Source organism: Oncorhynchus kisutch, linkage group LG1 (assembly GCF_002021735.2).
Source record: "Oncorhynchus kisutch isolate 150728-3 linkage group LG1, Okis_V2, whole genome shotgun sequence".
Classification (NCBI taxonomy): domain Eukaryota; kingdom Metazoa; phylum Chordata; class Actinopteri; order Salmoniformes; family Salmonidae; genus Oncorhynchus; species Oncorhynchus kisutch.
Window position 1 is genome coordinate 9,106,992 of NC_034174.2, and position 20,781 is coordinate 9,127,772.

At 42.1% G+C, this 20,781-nt stretch overlaps 2 protein-coding genes across 2 annotated transcripts in view; both read left to right on the forward strand.

Annotated features, from left to right (window-relative positions):
* The window catches only part of LOC109880531 (mitogen-activated protein kinase kinase kinase 12), a 56,375-nt gene extending 37,921 nt beyond the window's left edge, over positions 1 to 18,454 (forward strand). Inside the window, exons 10-17 of the mRNA XM_031822803.1 lie at positions 281 to 397; positions 2,756 to 2,893; positions 3,449 to 3,685; positions 4,011 to 4,201; positions 12,400 to 12,704; positions 13,379 to 13,446; positions 17,484 to 17,781; positions 18,234 to 18,454. Of these exons, the coding sequence (XP_031678663.1) occupies positions 281 to 397; positions 2,756 to 2,893; positions 3,449 to 3,685; positions 4,011 to 4,201; positions 12,400 to 12,704; positions 13,379 to 13,446; positions 17,484 to 17,781; positions 18,234 to 18,329 (1,450 nt within the window). The 3' untranslated portion in view covers positions 18,330 to 18,454. The remainder of the gene's footprint in view (positions 1 to 280; positions 398 to 2,755; positions 2,894 to 3,448; positions 3,686 to 4,010; positions 4,202 to 12,399; positions 12,705 to 13,378; positions 13,447 to 17,483; positions 17,782 to 18,233) is intronic.
* LOC116375837 (extensin-like) lies at positions 18,339 to 19,819 on the forward strand. Its single transcript, XM_031833753.1, has 3 exons — positions 18,339 to 18,794; positions 19,005 to 19,304; positions 19,568 to 19,819. The coding sequence occupies exons 1-3, from the start codon at positions 18,339 to 18,341 to the stop codon at positions 19,817 to 19,819; spliced, it is 1,008 nt and encodes a 335-aa protein (XP_031689613.1).
* Positions 19,820 to 20,781: the final 962 nt, after the last annotated feature.

Genomic DNA, 20,781 nt, shown 5'->3' on the forward strand with positions numbered 1-20,781 from the left:
TAGATGGATAGATAGATGGATGGATGAATGGATGAATGGATTAATGGATTAATGGATGAATGGATGGATGGATGGATGGATGGATGAATGATGGATTAATTCCTTAATATTTAAGTGAATGAGTGAGTTAGTGAGGGAGCGAATGAACATGCAGAAAGAATCCTACAGTAGATACATAAATACCGTACAGACAGACAGTACATTAATAGCTAGCTGCATTGTAATGTGTTTGTATTAACCCCTATTTGTCTCGTTGGCTTTCTCTCTCCCTCTCTACCAGACATGCCCTGGATATACGCGAGCACTATGAGAGGAAGCTGGAGAGAGCCAACAACCTCTACATGGAGCTCAACGCCGTTATGCTACAGCTGGAACTCAAGGAGAAGGAGCTACTCAAGTAATAACCCTAGTTATTGTTGCACACTTTACACAATATCCATGTTAAAGCTCCTGACCCGCTCCACTGTAGCCCTGTCGATGTGGATTGGGAGCGTGCTCGCACCCCCTCCGTTTCCTGTAGTCCACGATCAGCTCCTTGGTCTTACTGACGTTTAGGGAGAGGTTGTTGCCCCGGCACCACACTGCCAGGTCACTGATCTCCTCCCTGTAGGCCGTCTCGTTGTCACCAGCGATCAGGCCTACCACCGTCATGTCATCAGCAAACTTAACGATGGTGTCGGAGTCCCACGCAGTCATGGGTGAACAGGAAGTACAGGAGGGGACTAAGCACGCACTCCTGGGGGGCCTCTGTGTTGAGGGTCAGCATGGCAGGAAGTGGTGTCGCCTACCCTCACCAGCTGGGGTCGTCCTGTCTTGAAGTCCTGGATCCAGTTGCAGAGGGAAGTGTTCAATCCCAGGGTCCTTAGCGTAGTGATGAGCTTGGAGTGGACAATGGAGTTGAACACTGAGCTGTAATCAATGCACAGCATTGTCCAAATCACAAAATACTTCAAATGATCCACTCACACACGTACAGTCGTGGAGAAGGCGCTACAGCACCTCTTCCCCCTCAGGAAATGGAAAAGGTTTGGCATTGGCCTTCAAATCCTCAAAAAAGTTATACAGCTGCACCATTGAGAGCATCTTGACTGGCTGCATCACTGTTCGGTATGGCAACAGCACCGCCCTGGATTGCATAGCGCTACAGAGGGTGATGCAGACAGCTGAGTACATCACTGGGGCCCGTCCATCCAGGACCTCTATATCAGGCGGTGTGAAAGGCAGGCCTGTAAAATCGTTAAAGACTCCAGACAACCAAGCTTTAGAAGGTTCCCTCTGCTTCGACACGGCAGGCGGTACCGGTGCATCAAGTCTGACACCAACAGGCTCCTGAACAGCTTCTATCCCCAAGCCATTAGACTGATAAATAGCTAACAAAATAGCTAACGAAATAGCTAACAAAATAGCTAACTTAAGTTCAAACTAAATAGCTAACTAAATAGCTAACAAAATGGCTAACTAAATAGCTAACTAAATGGCTAACCAAATGGCTAACTAAATAGCTAACTAAATGGCTAACTAAATAGCTAACTAAATGGCTAACTAAATAGCTAACTAAATGGCTAACTAAATAGCTAACTAAATAGCAAAATTGCAAGGGCTCTGCACACTCACAGGACTCTACACACTCACAGGACTCTACACACTCACAGGACTCTACACACTCACAGGACTCTGCACACTCACAGGACTCTACACACTCACAGGACTCTGCACACTCACAGGACAATTATAATTTATGCTGCTGTTTTTCATACATCCTGATGCCTAGTCACCTTACCCCTAAACATGTCTACCTCCATCACTCCAGTATCAGGGCGGCAAGTAGCCTAGTGGTTATAGCGTTGGACTAGTAACCGAAAGGTTGCAAGATTGAATCCCTGAGCTGACAAGGTAAAAATCGGTCTTTCTTCCACTGAACAAGGCAATTAACCCACTGTTCCCCGGGCGCCGAAGACGTGGATGTCGATGAAGGCAGCCCCCCGCACCTCTCTGATTCAGAGGTGTTGGGTTAAATGCGGAAGCCACATTTCAGTTGAATGCATTCAGTTGTACAACTGACTAGGCATCCCACTTTCCCTATCTACCTCCATCACTCCAGTATCCCTGCTCATTGTAAATATGCTATTGGAACTGACCCTGTATATAACTTCTTACTTTCTCATGTTCTTATTGGTTATTTGTATATCTGGTGTGTTTGTGTTTCTACCGTATGTTATTTTATAGTCCTACATTGATATAGATTATTGCATTGTTGAGTTTTGAGTTTGCAAGAAAGGAATTTCGCAGCACTTTGAGGACTTAACATCCAAACTTTAAACTTGTGTATACAATACTCATCGTCGTCTGTCACATGCAGCTAGAGGGAATAGCAGACATGGTATAATTAACATATAAGGCACGAGGGGGTGTGGTTTATGGCCAATATACCATGACTAAGGGCTGTTCTTGGGCACGACGCAACGCAGAGTGCCTGGACACAGCCCTTAGCCGTGGTATATTGGCCATATACCACAAACTCCTGAGGTGCCTTATTGCTATTATAAACTGGTTACCAACGTAATTAGAGCACGAATAATAAATGTTTTGTCATTCCCGTGAAATATGGTCTGATATAGCATGGCTGTCAGCCAATCAGCATTCAGGGTTCGAACCACCCAGTTTATAATATATAATACCAACAATATGTTTGTGTTTTTTTTGTGGCTTAGAAATGAACGAACAAACTAGCAAAACGATGTTATGTGTTTCCCAGGAGGGAGCAGTCACTGGATAAGAAGTACCCAGGATGCATCAAACACCACAGCTCCAGACAGGAACGCTCGTCCAACTCCATGGAGAAACTCATCAAGAAACGCAACGTACCTCAGAAACTTCCCGCGCACAGCAAGAGGTGAGGAGAGGAGAAACCAACCAAGAAACCAACAGAGAAACCAACCAAGTGTACCTATGATGAAAATGACAGGCCTCTCTCATCTTTTTAAGTGGGAGAACTTGCACAATTGGTGGCTGGCTAAATACTTTTTTGCCCCACTGTATATATATATATAAACTGAACGTGCCATTGGAACACAGGAGTGATGGTTGCTGATAATGGGCCTCTGTACGCCTATGTCGATATTCCATTAAAAATCAGCCGTTTCCAGCTACAACAGTCATTTACAACATTAACAATGTCCACACTGTGTTTCTGATAAATTTGATGTTATTTTAATGGACAAAAAAATGTGCTTTTCTTTCAAAAACAAGGACATTTCTAAGTGACCCCAAACTTTTGAACTGTAGTGTAGGTGGGACAACCACATAACTTAGTCATAGTAAGTACATTTTTCCTCAATAAAGTAGCTATCAGCAACGGCAGACAACTTGACTGACTTTATTGAGCCATGCTCAGTGTAGAGAAACAAAAGACTTTACTCACTGTGAATCCACTGTGTTGTTCCAGTAGACCAGACCTGTTAAAGTCAGAGGTGATCCTTCCCAAGCTGGACTCCTCCATGACTCAGGTGACCATCCCCTCCTGCCCCCAGAAGGGATCCACGTCCCCGGGGAGGTCACGTCGGGCCAAGCCCCGCTACAGGAAGGCGGGGAAGGGCAGCAGTGGAGACCTAGCTGGGCTGAAGGCTGCGTTATCGTCCACACTGGGTCTGGCTAATACTACGTCTCTGACCTCCTCCACACCTAGGTATTTATGTTGACAACTCTCCATACTGGATGTGTGGTTGGAGGAATTTGTTTAATATAAGACATGTATATAAACGTTTTATGTATCATTGTGTCCATTCTGTCGCTGTCTCACGGAATCTTTCCTGGATTCCTAACATCCTCTGTGCGTCTCTCTCGCCTTCTTCTCAAAACCCATTAGAGTTCATAGGTCATAGAGGAGGGCCCAATTGAGAAGAATTGCGAGGAACCGGAAAAACGACAAATTGAGATAGAGCCAGAGTGTAATTTTGCTGCAAACCAAATCGCCCTTCAGGGCCCACAATAAAGATGTATTCTTCCCTCAGCAGCAAGCAGCATCTGGACCCCAGCGCAGCTCTGAGAGGTCTCCAGCATGATCTGCTGCTGAAGAAGATGTCCTCGTCCAGCCCAGACCTCATCTCTACCAGCATGGAGGCAGAGGGTCGCCGCAGGGGACTGGAGAGACCTGGTCTGGAGAGAGGGGGTAGCCAGAGCGCCTCCGCAGGCCTAGGAGGAGGTGAATCTATATCATTAATATTGTCCGATAGGAACATTTGATTACAGTCCATTCAGAAAGTATTCAGACCCCTTCCCTTTTTCCAAATGTTGTAACGATACAGCCTTATTCTAAAAAGGATTCAATTAAAATATTTCCTCATCAAGCTACACACAATACCCCATAGTCTCAAAGATGAAACAATACCCTATAGTCTCAAAGATGAAACAATACCCCATAGTCTCAAAGATGAAACAATACCCTATAGTCTCAAAGATGAAACAATACCCCATAGTCTCAAAGATGAAACAATACCCCATAGTCTCAAAGATGAAACAATACCCTATAGTCTCAAAGATGAAACAATACCCTATAGTCTCAAAGATGAAACAATACCCCATAGTCTCAAAGATGAAACAATACCCCATAGTCTCAAAGATGAAACAATACCCCATAGTCTCAAAGATGAAACAATACCCCATAGTCTCAAAGATGAAACAATACCCCATAGTCTCAAAGATGAAACAATACCCCATAGTCTCAAAGATGAAACAATACCCCATAGTCTCAAAGATGAAACAATACCCCATAGTCTCAAAGATGAAACAATACCCCATAGTCTCAAAGATGAAACAATACCCTATAGTCTCAAAGATGAAACAATACCCCATAGTCTCAAAGATGAAACAATACCCCATAGTCTCAAAGATGAAACAATACCCCATAGTCTCAAAGATGAAACAATACCCTATAGTCTCAAAGATGAAACAATACCCCATAGTCTCAAAGATGAAACAATACCCCATAGTCTCAAAGATGAAACAATACCCTATAGTCTCAAAGATGAAACAATACCCTATAGTCTCAAAGATGAAACAATACCCTATAGTCTCAAAGATGAAACAATACCCCATAGTCTCAAAGATGAAACAATACCCCATAGTCTCAAAGATGAAACAATACCCCATAGTCTCAAAGATGAACAATACCCCATAGTCTCAAAGATGAAACAATACCCCATAGTCTCAAAGATGAAACAATACCCCATAGTCTCAAGATGAACAATACCCCATAGTCTCAAAGATGAAACAATACCCCATAGTCTCAAAGATGAAACAATACCCCATAGTCTCAAAGATGAAACAATACCCCATAGTCTCAAAGATGAAACAATACCATAGTCTCAAAGATGAAACATACCCCTATAGTCTCAAAGATGAAACAATACCCTATAGTCTCAAAGATGAAACAATACCCTAGCTCAAAGATGAAACAATACCCCATAGTCTCAAAGATGAAACAATACCCCTATAGTCTCAAAGATGAACAATACCCCATAGTCTCAAAGATGAAACAATACCCCATAGTCTCCAAAGATGAAACAATACCCCATAGTCTCAAAGATGAAACAATACCCCATAGTCTCAAAGATGAAACATACCCCATAGTCTCAAAGATGAAACAATACCCCATAGTCTCAAAGATGAAACAATACCCATAGTCTCAAAGATGAAACAATACCCCATAGTCTCAAAGATGAAACAATACCCCATAGTCTCAAAGATGAAAACAATACCCCATAGTCTCAAAGATGAAACAATACCCTATAGTCTCAAAGATGAAACAATACCCCATAGTCTCAAAGATGAAACAATACCCCATAGTCTCAAAGATGAAACATACCCCATAGTCTCAAAGATGAAACAATACCCCATAGTCTCAAAGATGAAACAATACCCCATAGTCTCAAAGATGAAACAATACCCCATAGTCTCAAAGATGAAACAATACCCCATAGTCTCAAGATGAAACAATACCCCATAGTCTCAAAGATGAAACAATACCCCATAGTCTCAAAGATGAAACAATACCCCATAGTCTCAAAGATGAAACAATACCCATAGTCTCAAAGATGAAACAATACCCCATAGTCTCAAAGATGAAACAATACCCCATAGTCTCAAAGATGAAACAATACCCCTATAGTCTCAAAGATGAAACAATACCCCATAGTCTCAAAGATGAAACAATACCCATAGTCTCAAAGATGAAACATACCCCATAGTCTCAAATGAACATACCCATAGTCTCAAAGATGAAACAATACCCCATAGTCTCAAAGATGAAACAATACCCCCATAGTCTCAAAGATGAAACAATACCCTATAGTCTCAAAGATTGAAACAATACCCCATAGTCTCAAAGATGAAACATACCCTAGTCCTCAGATGAACAATACCCCATAGTCTCAAAGATGAAACAAATACCCATAGTTCTCAAAGATGAAACAATACCCCATAGTCTCAAAGATGAAACAATACCCCATAGTCTCAAAGATGAAACAATACCCCATAGTCTCAAAGATGAAACAATACCCCATAGTCTCAAAGATGAAACAATTACCCCATAGTCTCAAAGATGAAACAATACCCTATAGTCTCAAAGATGAAACAATACCCATAGTCTCAAAGATGAAACAATACCCCATAGTCTCAAAGATGAAACAATACCCCATAGTCTCAAAGATGAAACAATACCCATAGTCTCAAAGATGAAACAATACCCCATAGTCTCAAAGATGAAACAATACCCCCATAGTCTCAAAGATGAAACAATACCCCATAGTCTCAAAGATGAAACAATACCCCATAGTCTCAAAGATGAAACAATACCCCATAGTCTCAAAGATGAAACAATACCCCATAGTCTCAAAGATGAAACAATACCCCATAGTCTCAAAGATGAAACAATACCCCATAGTCTCAAAGATGAAACAATACCCCATAGTCTCAAAGATGAAACAATACCCATAGTCTCAAAGATGAAACAATACCCCATAGTCTCAAAGATGAAACAATACCCCATAGTCTCAAAGATGAAACAATACCCCATAGTCTCAAAGATGAAACAATACCCCATAGTCTCAAAGATGAAACAATACCCCATAGTCTCAAAGATGAAACAATACCCCATAGTCTCAAAGATGAAACAATACCCCATAGTCTCAAAGATGAAACAATACCCCATATGGAAACAATACCCCATAGTCTCAAAGATGAAACAATACCCCATAGTCTCAAAGATGAAACAATACCCCATAGTCTCAAAGATGAAACAATACCCCATAGTCTCAAAGATGAAACAATACCCCATAGTCTCAAAGATGAAAAATACCCATAGTCTCAAAGATGAAACAATACCCCATAGTCTCAAAGATGTAAACAATACCCCCATAGTCTCAAAGATGAAACAATACCCCATAGTCTCAAAGATGAAACAATACCCCATAGTCTCAAAGATGAAACAATACCCCATAGTCTCAAAGATGAAACAATACCCCATAGTCTCAAAGATGAAAACAATACCCCATAGTCTCAAAGATGAAACAATACCCCATAGTCTCAAAGATGAAACAATACCCCATAGTCTCAAAGATGAAACAATACCCATAGTCTCAAAGATGAAACAATACCCCATAGTCTCAAAGATGAAAACAATACCCCATAGTCTCAAAGATGAACAATACCCCATAGTCTCAAAGATGAAACAATACCCCATAGTCTCAAAGATGAAACAATACCCCATAGTCTCAAAGATGAACAATACCCCATAGTCTCAAAGATGAAACAATACCCCATAGTCTCAAAGATGAAACAATACCCCATAGTCTCAAAGATGAAACAATACCCCATAGTCTCAAAGATGAAACAATACCCATAGTCTCAAAGATGAAACAATACCCCATAGTCTCAAAGATGAAACAATACCCCATAGTCCTCAAGATGAAACAATACCCCTAGTCTCAAAGATGAACAATACCCATAGTCTCAAAGATGAAACAATACCCCATAGTCTCAAAGATGAAACAATACCCCATAGTCTCAAAGATGAAACAATACCCCATAGTCTCAAAGATGAAACAATACCCCATAGTCTCAAAGATGAAACAATACCCCATAGTCTCAAAGATGAAACAATACCCATAGTCTCAAAGATGAAACAATACCCCATAGTCTCAAAGATGAAACAATACCCCATAGTCTCAAAGATGAAACAATACCCCATAGTCCTCAAAGATGAAACAATACCCCATAGTCTCAAAGATGAAACAATACCCCATAGTCTCAAAGATGAACAATACCCCATAGTCTCAAAGATGAAACAATACCCCATAGTCTCAAGATGAAACAATACCCCATAGTCTCAAAGATGAAACAATACCCCATAGTCTCAAAGATGAAACAATACCCATAGTCTCAAAGATGAAACAATACCCCATAGTCTCAAAGATGAAACAATACCCCATAGTCTCAAAGATGAAACAATACCCCATAGTCTCAAAGATGAAACAATACCCCATAGTCTCAAAGATGAACACTACCCATAGTCTCAAGATGAAACAATACCCCATAGTCTCCAAAGATGAAACAATACCCCATAGTCTCAAGATGAAACAATACCCCATAGTCTCAAAGATGAAACAATACCCCATAGTCTCAAAGATGGAACAATACCCCATAGTCTCAAGATGAAACAATACCCCATAGTCTCAAAGATGAAACAATACCCCCTAGTCTCAAAGATGAAACAATTACCCCCATAGTCTCAAGAAACAATACCCCATAGTCTCAAAGATGAAAACCAATACCCCATAGTCTCAAAGATGAAACAATACCCCATAGTCTCAAAGATGAAAACAATACCCCATGTCTCAAAGATGAAACAATACCCCTAGTCTCAAAGATGAAACAATACCCCATAAGTCTCAAGATGAAACAATACCCCATAGTCTCAAAGATGAAACAATACCCCATAGTCTCAAAGATGAAACAATACCCCATAGTCTCAAAGATGAAACAATACCCCATAGTCTCAAAGATGAAACAATACCCCATAGTCTCAAAGATGAAACAATACCCCATAGTCTCAAAGATGAAACCAATACCCATAGTCTCAAAGATGAAACAATACCCCATAGTCTCAAAGATGAAACAATACCCCATAGTCTCAAAGATGAAACAATACCCCATAGTCTCAAAGATGAAACAATACCCCATAGTCTCAAAGATGAACAATACCCATAGTCTCAAAGATGAAACAATACCCCATAGTCTCAAAGATGAAACCATAGTAACCCCATAGTCTCAAAGATGAAACAATACCCCATAGTCTCAAGATGAAACAATACCCCATAGTCTCAAAGATGAAACAATACCCCATAGTCTCAAAGATGAAACAATACCCCATAGTCTCAAAGATGAAACAATACCCCATAGTCTCAAAGATGAAACAATACCCCATAGTCTCAAAGATGAAACAATACCCTATAGTCTCAAAGATGAAACAATTACCCCATAGTCTCAAAGATGAAACAATACCCCATAGTCTCAAAGATGAAAACAATACCCCATAGTCTCAAAGATGAAACAATACCCCATAGTCTCAAAGATGAAACAATACCCCATAGTCTCAAAGATGAAACAATACCCCATAGTCTCAAAGATGAAACAATACCCCATAGTCTCAAAGATGAAACAATACCCCATAGTCTCAAAGATGAAACAATACCCCATAGTCTCAAGATGAAACAATACCCCATAGTCTCAAAGATGAAACAATACCCCATAGTCTCAAAGATGAAACAGGTTTTTAGAATGTTTTACAAATGAATAAAAAATAAAAAACAGAAACCTTATTTCCATAAGTATTCAGACCCTTTGCTTATGAGGCTCGAAAATTTAGCTCAGGTGCATCCTGTTTCCATTGATCATCCTTGAGATGTTTCTACAACTTGATTGGAGTCAACTGGTAAATTGGTAAATTGGTAAATTCAATTGATTGGACATGATGTCTATATAAGGTCCCCACAGTTGACAGTGCATGTTAGAGCAAATACCAAGCCATGATGGCATTGTCCGTAGAGCTCAGAGACAAGATTGTGTCGAGGCACAGATCTGGGGAAGGGAACCATGTCTGCAACATTGAAGGTCCCCAAGAACACAGTGGCCTCCATCATACTTAAATGGAAGAATTATGGAACCACCAAGACTCTTCCTAGAGCTGGCTGCCCGTCCAAACTGAGCAATCGGGGGAGAAGGGCCTTGGTTAGGGAGGTGACCAAGAACACGATGGTCACTCAGACAGAGCTCCAGAGTTCATCTGTGGACATTGGAGAACCTTCCAGAAGGACAGCCCGCTTGGACATAAAGGACACTCAGACCATGAGAAACAAGATTCAAGATTCTCTGGTCTGATGAAACCAAGATTGAACTCTTTGGCCTGAATGCCAAGCATCACGTCTAGAGGAAACCTGGCACCATCCCTACGGTGAAGCATGGTGGTGGCAGCATTATGCTGTGGGGATGTTTTTCAGGGACTGGGAGACTAGTCAGGATCGAGGGGAAAGATGAACGGAACAAAGTACAGAGAGATCCTTGATGTAAACCTTCTCTAGAGTGCTCAGGATCTCAGACTGAGGCGAAGGTTCAACTTCCAACAGGACAACGACCCTAATCACACAGCCAAGACAACGCAGGTGTGGCTTTGGGACAAATCTCTGAATGTCCTTGAGTGGCCCAGCCAAAGCACGGACTTGAACCCAATTGAACATCTCTGGAGAGACTTGAAAATAGCTGTGCACCGACGCTCCCCATTCAACCTGACAGAGCTTGAGAGGATCTGCAGAGAAGAATGGGAGAAACTCCCCAAATACAGTTGCACCAAGCTGGTAGCATCACAACGAATAAGACTTGAGGCTGTAATCACTGCAAAAAGGTGCTTCAACAAAGTACTGAGTAAAGGGTCTGAATAACATAACGTAACAAAATGTGGAAAAAGTGAAGGGGTCTGAATACTTTCCAAATGCCCTGTATACAGGGATACCTGACATACATTAAATGCCCTGTATACAGGGATACCTGACATACATTTAAGGCTGTTTTCCCGTACAACGATAAAGACTACATTTTAGGATATTTCTCTGCGTCGGGGAAACCAGCCCATAATGTTCTACATACAGCACTATAGACAGTCACAGGACATACAGCACTATAGACAGTCACAGGACATACAGCACTATAGACAGTCACAGGACATACAGCACTATAGACAGTCACAGGACATACATCACTATAGACAGTCACAGGACATACATCACTATAGAGAGTCACAGGACATACATCACTATAGACAGTCACAGGACACACATCACTATAGACAGTCACAGGACATACATCACTATAGACAGTCACAGGACATACAGCACTATAGACAGTCACAGGACACACATCACTATAGACAGTCACAGGACATACAGCACTATAGACAGTCACAGGACATACATCACTATAGACAGTCACAGGACATACATCACTATAGAGAGTCACAGGACATACATCACTATAGACAGTCACAGGACACACATCACTATAGACAGTCACAGGACATACATCACTATAGACAGTCACAGGACATACATCACTATAGACAGTCACAGGACACACATCACTATAGACAGTCACAGGACATACATCACTATAGACAGTCACAGGACATACATCACTATAGACAGTCACAGGACATACATCACTATAGACAGTCACAGGACATACATCACTATAGACAGTCACAGGACATACATCACTATAGACAGTCACAGGACATACATCACTATAGACAGTCACAGGACACACATCACTATAGACAGTCACAGGACATACATAAGACATGATGAGCCAAACATACGTAAATAAATATAGTGCAAATAAATCTAGTGTAAATAAATATAGTGTAAATAAATATAGTGTAAATAAATATAGTGTAAATAAATATAGTGTAAATAAATCTAGTGTGAATAAATCTAGTGTAAATAAATAGTGTAAATAAATCTAGTGTAAATAAATATAGTGTAAATAAATATAACCTAAATAAATAGTGTAAATAAATATAGTGTGAATAAATCTAGTGTAAATAAATAGTGTAAATAAATCTAGTGTAAATAAATAGTGTAAATAAATATAACCTAAATAAATAGTGTAAATAAATCTAGTGTAAATAAATATAACCTAAATAAATAGTGTAAATAAATCTAGTGTAAATAAATCTAGTGTAAATAAATCTAGTGTAAATAAATCTAGTGTAAATAAAGTCAGTTATGGTTTATAGTCTTCTGTATTTAGGAAACTAGGAAACTGATGCTGGTTGGTATTAATGACTTACAGGTGGAGGAGGAGGTGGTGGAGGAGGGACGGAGGATGGAGGGGTGGGGACAGATGACCAGACAGAGACCCCACCGCGTAGCAACACCCCCAGCGAGGACGCGGCCTCCATACCGTTCTCCAGCAGCCCAGACTCCCCCTGTGGGAGGGGGGCAGCGGCAGGGAGGGGGTCGGTGCTGGGAGGCCCAGGACGGTTACTTCAGGATGGGGAGGACAAGGAGGAGGGCACAGGGATCATCAGGTCACCCAGGAGCCAACACCTCACACCTGCAGCCCTGCTCTACCGGAAACAAGTCACACGCAAACAGGTAGTCATCAGTAGTACGGCACAATGGATGGTATCTGGTGGCTTTAATATACTAACTAACCTAGAACCATGAGATTCTCCTGACCAGTTATACTAACTAACCTAGAACCAGGAGATTCTCCTGACCAGTTATACTAACTAACCTAGAACCAGGAGATTCTCCTGACCAGTTATACTAACTAACCTAGAACCAGGAGATTCTCCTGACCAGTTATACTAACTAACCTAGAACCAGGAGATTCTCCTGACCAGTTATACTAACTAACCTAGAACCAGGAGATTCTCCTGACCAGTTATACTAACTAACCTTGAGACAGGAGATTCTCCTGACCAGTTATACTAACTAACCTAGAACCAGGAGATTCTCCTGACCAGTTATACAAACTAACCTAGAACCAGGAGATTCTCCTGACCAGTTATGCAAACTAACCTAGAACCAGGAGATTCTCCTGACCAGTTATACAAACTAACCTAGAACCAGGAGATTCTCCTGACCAGTTATACTAACTAACCTAGAACCAGGAGATTCTCCTGACCAGTTATACTAACTAACCAGGGACAAGAGATTCTCCTGACCAGTTATACTGACTAACCCAAGAAATAGGCAAGAAGACTGCAGTCTTGATTCCTCTTATCTTTCCTTTTCACTTACACATCTTCCCTTTTCTTATGCAGAGACGTGGTGTGTCCTCAGAGGAAGAGGAGGGAGAGGTGGACAGTGAGGTGGAGTTACCACGGAGACGGTAAGAAAATGCATCTTATACATTGTACAGTATATAGTCATGGTTCATTATACAGTATGCTGTCATGGTTCATTATACAGTATATAGTCATGATTCATTAGACAGTATATAGTCATGATTCATTATACAGTATATAGTCATGATTCTGTAGTAGTATATAGTCATGATTCATTATACAGTATATAGTCATGATTCATTATACAGTATATAGTCATGATTCATTATACAGTATATAGTCATGATTCATTATACAGTATATAGTCATGATTCATTATACAGTATATAGTCATGATTCATTATACAGTATATAGTCATGATTCATTAGACAGTATGTAGTCATGATTCATTATACAGTATATAGTCATGATTCATTATACAGTATATAGTCATGATTCATTATACAGTATATAGTCATGATTCATTAGACAGTATGTAGTCATGATTCATTATACAGTATATAGTCATGATTCATTATACAGTATATAGTCATGATTCATTATACAGTATATAGTCATGATTCATTATACAGTATATAGTCATGATTCATTATACAGTATATAGTCATGATTCATTATACAGTATGTAGTCATGATTCATTATACAGTATGTAGTCATGATTGTATAGTTCTATATAGTCATGATTCATACAGTATATAGTCATGACTCTATAGTAGTATACAGTCATGATTCTGTAGTAGTATATAGTCATGATTCATTATACAGTATATAGTCATGATTCTGTAGTAGTATATAGTCATGATTCATTATACAGTATATAGTCATGATTCATTATACAGTATATATTCATGATTCTGTAGTAGTATATATTCATGGTTTATTATACAGTATATAGTCATTATTCATTATACAGTATATAGTCATGATTCTATAGTACTATATAGTCATTATTCATTATACAGTATATAGTCATGATTCTATAGTAGTATATAGTCATGATTCTATAGTAGTATATATTCATGATTCATTATACAGTATATAGTCATGATTCATTATACAGTATATAGTCATGATTCTGTAGTAGTATATATTCAAATCAAATCAAATCAAATGTATTTGTCACATACACATGGTTAGCAGATGTTAATGCGAGTGTAGCGAAATGCTTGTGCTTCTAGTTCCGACAATGCAGTAATAACGAACAAGTAATCTAACTAACAATTCCAAAAAAAACTACTGTCTTATACACAGTGTAAGGGGATAAAGAATATGTACATAAGGATATATGAATGAGTGATGGTACAGAGCAGCATAGGCAAGATACAGTAGATGATATCGAGTACAGTATATACATATGAGATGAGTATGTAAACCAAGTGGCATAGTTAAAGTGGCTAGTGATACATGTATTACATAAGGATGCAGTCGATGATATAGAGTACAGTATCTACGTATGCATATGAGATGAATAATGTAGGGTAAGTAACATTATATAAGGTAGCATTGTTTAAAGTGACTAGTGATATATTTACATCATTTCCCATCAATTCCCATGATTAAAGTGGCTGGAGTAGAGTCAGTGGCATTGACAGTGTGTTGGCAGTAGCCACTCAATGTTAGTGGTGGCTGTTTAACAGTCTGATGGCCTTGAGATAGAAGCTGTTTTTCAGTCTCTCGGTCCCAGCTTTGATGCACCTGTACTGACCTCGCCTTCTGGATGACAGCGGGGTGAACAGGCAGTGGCTCGGGTGGTTGATGTCCTTGATGATCTTTATGGCCTTCCTGTAGCATCGGGTGGTGTAGGTGTCCTGGAGGGCAGGTAGTTTGCCCCCGGTGATGCGTTGTGCAGACCTCACTACCCTCTGGAGAGCCTTACGGTTGAGGGCGGTGCAGTTGCCATACCAGGCGGTGATACAGCCCGCCAGGATGCTCTCGATTGTGCATCTGTAGAAGTTTGTGATTGCTTTTGGTGACAAGCCGAATTTCTTCAGCCTCCTGAGGTTGAAGAGGCGCTGCTGCGCCTTCTTCACGATGCTGTCTGTGTGAGTGGACCAATTCAGTTTGTCTGTGATGTGTATGCCGAGGAACTTAAAACTTGCTACCCTCTCCACTACTGTTCCATTGATGTGGATGGGGGGGTGTTCCCTCTGCTGTTTCCTGAAGTCCACAATCATCTCCTTAGTTTTGTTGACGTTGAGTGTGAGGTTATTTTCCTGACACCACACTCCGAGGGCCCTCACCTCCTCCCTGTAGGCCGTCTCGTCGTTGTTGGAAGAACTTCCGGAAGTTATTCATGGTTTATTATACAGTATATAGTCATATAGTCATTATTCATTATACAGTATATAGTCATGATTCTGTAGTAGTATATAGTCATGATTCATTATACAGTATATAGTCATGATTCATTATACAGTATATAGTCATGATTCTGTAGTAGTAGTAGTAGTAGTACTATGATTATAGTAGTATATATTCAATGATTCATGATTCATGATTCATGATTCATTATACAGTATATAGTCATGATTCATTATACAGTATATAGTCATGATTCATTATACAGTATATAGTCATGATTCTGTAGTAGTATATAGTCATGATTCATTATACAGTATATAGTCATGATTCATTATACAGTATATAGTCATGATTCATTAGACAGTATATATTCATGATTCTGTAGTACTATATAGTCATTATTCATTATACAGTATATAGTCATGATTCTGTAGTAGTATATAGTCATGATTCTATAGTAGTACATATTCATGATTCTATAGTAGTATATAGTCATTATTCATTATACAGTATATAGTCATTATTCATTATACAGTATATAGTCATGATTCATTATACAGTATATAGTCATGATTCATTATACAGTATATAGTCATGATTCATTATACAGTATATAGTCATGATTCATTATACAGTATATAGTCATTATTCATTATACAGTATATAGTCATGATTCTGTAGTAGTATATAGTCATGATTCTATAGTAGTATATATTCATGGTTTATTATACAGTATATAGTCATTATTCATTATACAGTATATAGTCATGATTCTGTAGTACTATATAGTCATTATTCATTATACAGTATATAGTCATGATTCTGTAGTACTATATAGTCATTATTCATTATACAGTATATAGTCATTATTCATTATACAGTATATAGTCATGATTCTGTAGTACTATATAGTCATTATTCATTATACAGTATATAGTCATGATTCTGTAGTACTATATAGTCATTATTCATTATACAGTATATAGTCATGATTCTGTAGTACTATATAGTCATTATTCATTATACAGTATATAGTCATGATTCATTATACAGTATATAGTCATTATTCATTATACAGTATATAGTCATTATTCATTATACAGTATATAGTCATTATTCATTATACAGTATATAGTCATGATTCATTATACAGTATATAGTCATGGTTCATTATACAGTATATAGTCATGATTCTGTAGTACTATATAGTCATTATTCATTATACAGTATATAGTCATGATTCTGTAGTACTATATAGTCATTATTCATTATACAGTATATAGTCATGATTCATTATACAGTATATAGTCATGATTCATTATACAGTATATAGTCATGATTCATTATACAGTATATAGTCATGATTCATTATACAGTATATAGTCATGATTCTATAGTAGTATATAGTCATGATTCATTATACAGTATATAGTCATGATTCTATAGTAGTATATAGTCATTATTCATTATACAGTATATAGTCATGATTCATTATACAGTATATAGTCATGATTCTATAGTAGTATATAGTCATGATTCATTATACAGTATATAGTCATGATTCATTATACAGTATATAGTCATGATTCATTATACAGTATATAGTCATGATTCTATAGTAGTATATAGTCATGATTCATTATACAGTATATAGTCATGATTCTATAGTAGTATGTAGGCCAGCAGAAAGAACCTCTTGGTATATCAAAATTGAGCTTGTGTCTGTGAGAGCCCAAGGATTGAATCTATGTCCTGCTCCTCTTGTCTTCCTCATGCAGTCGACCGGTAAGCATAACCAAGTGCCAGTCCCTGTCCACCTTCAGCTCTGAGAACCTGTCTGCCGTGTCCGTGTCGGACGGAGAGGAGGGCAACACCAGTGACCACTCCCACAGCGGCACGCCGGACGTGGTCAGTACCAACACAGACGAGCGGCTGGACGACAAGAGCGACGACCTTCTGTCCCAGGGGTCGGAGATACCCGCCGACCCCGCCCTCGACCCGGCCGACGGTTTATCAGAGAAGGAGGCCGCCATACGCCAGGTCAAGACCCAGCTCAACACGGGGCAGAACTATGAGGTAGGTAGGGCTCTGGTTACTATGACAACTATACGACTGGAACTGAAACTACGAGGTAGGGTTACTATGACAACTAGAACTGTGAGGTAGGGTTACCATGGGAACTGTTATGTTTAGCCATAAACGACAGAGAAATGAGCAGAGCAGGAATCCCATTATGATACATTCTCTCATCGTTATAGGGCCATTATCACTATTACAGAACATATGGTTACATTTGGATTTTGCTCTAGTGTAGGGACCTTAGTTTTCCCTGATCACCAGGGCCCAGTTTTAGGAGGACAGAATATTTACAAACCAGGTAATGCTCAGGTAGCCTGGGTACCGGTCTGTTTGTGCTATCGTTCCAGAGGGGAATGATAGCACAAGCAAACTGGTATCCAGGCTAATATGAAGGTGAGATGGATGGCCCATTGTCTAACTCGACCTCTCCCTCTATTCCTCTAACCTAGGGCCTATATGATGACTCTGACTGTGACAGTGCAGAGCTGGACCACTCAGGCTGCACAGAGCCCCAGCACCATAGGCCCCCCAGCACCAACTGGTGAGGAGACCAGATGCAGATCTTAGCCCCACTCCCCAGTCCTACTCCCCCAGTCCTACTCCCCCAGCCCTACTCCCCAGTCCTACTCCCCCAGCCCTACTCCCCAGTCCTACTCCCCAGTCCTACTCACCAGCCCTACTCCCCCAGCCCTACTCCCCTAGCCCTTACTCCCCAGTCCTACTCCACCAGCCCTACTCCCCAGCCCTACTCCCCAGCCCTACTCCCCCAGCCTTACTGCCCCAGCCCTACTCCCCCAGCCTTACTGCCCCAGCCCTACTCCCCAGTCCTACCCCCCAGCCCTACTGCCCCAGCCCTACTGCCCCAGCCCTACTCCCCAGTCCTACTCCCCCAGCCCTACTGCCCCAGCCCTACTCCCCCAGCCCTACTGCCCCAGCCCTACTCCCCAGTCCTACTCCCCAGTCCTACTCCCCCAGCCCTACTGCCCCAGCCCTACTCCCCCAGCCCTACTGCCCCAGCCCTACTCCCCAGCCCTACTCCCCAGCCCTACTCCCCCAGCCCTACTCCCCAGCCCTACTCCCCTAGCCCTTACTCCCCAGTCCTACTCCACCAGCCCTACTCCACCAGCCCTACTCCCCAGCCCTACTGCCCCAGCCCTACTCCCCAGCCCTACTCCCCAGCCCTACTCCCCCAGCCCTACTCCCCCAGCCCTACTCCCCAGCCCTACTCCCCAGCCCTACTCCCCAGTCCTACTCCACCAGCCCTACTCCCCCAGTCCTACTCCACCAGCCCTACTCCCCAGCCCTTACTCCCCAGCCCTACTCCCCAGCCCTACTCCCCTAGCCCTACTCCCCTAGCCCTTACTCCCCTAGCCCTACTCCACCAGTCCTACTCCACCAGCCCTACTCCCCCAGTCCTACTCCACCAGCCCTACTCCCCAGTCCTACTCCCCAGCCCTACTCCCCAGTCCTACTCCCCAGCCCTACTCCCCCAGCTCTACTCCCCCAGCCCTACTCCCCCAGCCCTACTCCCCAGCCCTACTCCCCCAGCCCTACTCCCCCAGCCCTACTCCCCTAGCCCTACTGCCCCATCCCTACTCCCCCAGCCCTACTGCCCCAGCCCTACTGCCCCAGCCCTACTCCCCCAGCCCTACTGCCCCAGCCCTACTCCCCAGCCCTACTCCCCCAGCCCTACTCCCCTAGCCCTACTGCCCCATCCCTACTGCCCCAGCCCTACTGCCCCAGCCCTACTCCCCCAGCCCTACTCCCCAGCCCTACTCCCCAGCCCTACTCCCCAGCCCTACTCCCCCAGTCCTACTCCCCAGCCCTACTCCCCCAGCCCTACTCCACAGCCCTACTCCCCAGCCCTACTCCCCCTGTCCTAATCCCCCAGTCCTACTCCCCCAGTCCTACTCCCCCAGCCCTACTCCCCAGCCCTACTCCACCAGCCCTACTCCCCCAGCCCTACTCCCCCAGTCCTACTCCCCCAGTCCTACTCCCCCAGCCCTACTCCCCAGCCCTACTCCACCAGCCCTAATCCCCCAGCCCTACTGCCCCAGCCCTACTCCCCCAGTCCTACTCCCCCAGTCCTACTCCCCAGCCCTACTCCCCCAGCCCTACTCCCCCAGCCCTACTCCCCAGCCCTACTCCCCCAGCCCTACTCCCCAGCCCTACTCCCCAGCCCTACTCCCCCAGCCCTACTCCCCAGCCCTACTCCCCCAGCCCTACTCCCCAGCCCTACTCCCCCAGCCCTACTCCCCCAGCCCTACTCCCCAGCCCTACTCCACCAGCCCTAATCCCCCAGCCCTACTGCCCCAGCCCTACTCCCCCAGTCCTACTCCCCCAGTCCTACTCCCCAGCCCTACTCCCCCAGCCCTACTCCCCCAGCCCTACTCCCCAGCCCTACTCCCCCAGCCCTACTCCCCAGCCCTACTCCCCCAGCCCTACTCCCCAGCCCTACTCCCCCAGCCCTACTCCCCAGCCCTACTCCCCCAGCCCTACTCCCCAGCCCTACTCCCCAGCCCTACTCCCCAGCCCTACTCCCCCAGCCCTACTCGACAGATCTGTTTCTGCTTCCTTGCCAACTCCTTTGGTCATTATAACACATAAACTGGTCTTAGACCATGCTAATACTCCCCAAACCCAGCCTTGCAAAAACACTTCAACTCACCTCACCTACAGTGACCTCTGCACCACCAGACAATTGATATAATGTCTACATGTTGTAGTGATTCCTTCACTATCCACCCTGTGTTTTCTTACTTCTTGATTTTGTAAACAAAAACAAAACAAAAACAACAAAAAAAGTGTCATATTTCAACATCTACCTATGTAATGTCTCCCATTCAGAGTTCACAATATTAGTGTCATTACACCTTCCAATTGTCAATGTCCACATCATCGGTGAGGCGCCTAATGGTTTATTTTATTTTTTTGCACTTAATGTTTACTTCATTTGTAGTGATTATTTATGTTCACATTTCTGTGTTTCCTCACCAG